At 34.1% G+C, this 1,897-nt stretch overlaps 1 protein-coding gene across 1 annotated transcript in view; it reads right to left on the bottom strand.

Annotated features, from left to right (window-relative positions):
• The window catches only part of Wdr12 (WD repeat domain 12), a 29,793-nt gene that overhangs the window by 13,611 nt on the left and 14,285 nt on the right, over positions 1-1,897 (bottom strand). Inside the window, exon 5 of the mRNA XM_004626736.3 lies at positions 114-226. Within this exon, the coding sequence (XP_004626793.1) occupies positions 114-226 (113 nt within the window). The remainder of the gene's footprint in view (positions 1-113; positions 227-1,897) is intronic.

The raw sequence follows: 1,897 nt of genomic DNA, 5'->3' as shown, positions 1-1,897 counted from the left end.
TTGAAGAAATAAGGCAAGACAAAAGGAAATATAAATAAATGACTATATTGAATTCTCATATATTTGTCATTGCAGATCTAAGTCAAGTACAGCCAGTTCTTATTAATACCTACCCTTGTTAGTCCTAACTGCTCTGTTTTCTGTTTCTTTCTTGGTCGATTTGTGGATTCCTCCATTTCATCTTCTTCATCTGTTGGAACTGTGTCAAGAAGGATTAGATTTGATACTTCTAACAATGTAGTGAATATTAACTGCAAACTTTCTGAAAGAATTTTCTGTGTTTTTATTATAGTTTTTCTGTGTAGTTATCAAAAAGTTATATGTGAAAAACAATGCTTGGATCACCAATCTTCACAAAAAAGGGGGAAAAAACGAAGTAAAAAGCTATAACCTAACCAGTCTGAAATCTTGCCGTCTTCAGGAGAACCGTTATGAATATGGATCCCTTTTACCATAGGCATGAAAAACTGCTTACTGTTAACTCAGAGTGATGGCCAGGTTGCATTTATGTAAAGCAAGAGATAATAAGGTGAACACATATAAAATGGACACTCCAGCACATTTATTCCCCTTGGCTATTTCATTTTCTACCAAAGCAAAATCTTGATTGAACTTGGGCCCTTGCGCTTGCCAGGGAAGCACTTATTCTACTGAGCCATCTCCCCAGCCCACAGTTAGTTTTTTAAAAACCTCACATCCCAACTGAAAACTACAGATTTAATGCTTTGTAACTTTATTAACATTAATCTGATTTCCTAACTAGATTATAAACTGCTGAGCTATCTTGCTGGCCCAAAAAAATTTTCTAAAGTGCTTTTTTCCTTGCAGGTATTTAATAATTTTTGTAAAATCTAAAATGAATATTTTCTGTCATTTGACACATAATTATTCTAAACTGGTTAAATTTTTCTTGATCGTTCTCAATTCATTTGTAAACTGCCTATTAGGTATTATACAATACAGCAACTCCTCCCTCAGAAATAATGGAGCCCTTCTAATCTGTTTAATTGTACAACAAATAGCTTTAGCAATTGTTTTAAGGTTTAAGTATTTCTGGCTTTTCCCCCCTTTTCTCTCCATCACTGTCTCTTACTGATATTAAGGCATTTTCCTGTGAGACCCTCTTCCTCTGTCAGTTGTCCCTGTTAATCCACATTTTCAAAGTAAGACTATTAACTCTGGTAAAACTGCATTGAAAAACAAGTTTTTAAAAAGTAAACGAGATTGAAAAGTCCATTAATAGCAGTGACTCAAAATCATTTTTATGATTTTTTTTTTTTGGTGGAACTGGGGATTGAACTCAGTCCCTTGTGCTTGCCAGGGAAGCACTTACTCTACTGAGCCATCTCTCTGGCCCTCAAAATCATTTTTCAATGACTAAGTAAGTCAAAGTTGTTTGAAAGATATTTTTATTTCCAGGTTCATGAATAAGGGAGCTCTGAGAAATAAGGAGTTATGTTCCAGAACACCAAACATTTTGTTGATATTTCCAGGAACTTGGTAACTTTGTCAAGTAAACAAGTTTAAAAACAAACAAACAAACAAACAAAAAAAACCTCTTTAAAAAAAAAATCGAGAAGGCTGGGGAGATGACTCAGTGGAATAAGCACTTCCCTGGCAAGCACAAGGGCCTGAGTTCAATCCTTGATTCCGGAAAAATAAATAAATAAATAAATAAAGAGAAAAATACTGGACGTGGTGGTACATGTCTGTAATCCCAGCTCTTGGGAGGCTGTAAACAGGTGGATCACTATGAGTCCAATCTAGTGAACTGAACACCTTGTAGCCCCTTCCCTAAAATAAATATATACATATACATACATATATATACATATATATGTATGTGTGTGTATATATATATATCTCCTCTTAAAAATGCACAAAAAATACTTATATT

Source organism: Octodon degus, unplaced genomic scaffold (genome assembly GCF_000260255.1).
Source record: "Octodon degus isolate 3935 unplaced genomic scaffold, OctDeg1.0 scaffold00016, whole genome shotgun sequence".
In the NCBI taxonomy this organism is placed as follows: Eukaryota; Metazoa; Chordata; class Mammalia; order Rodentia; family Octodontidae; genus Octodon; species Octodon degus.
The sequence above is the reverse complement of the archived record's forward strand: the minus strand, read 5'-3'. Positions and strand labels throughout refer to the sequence as shown.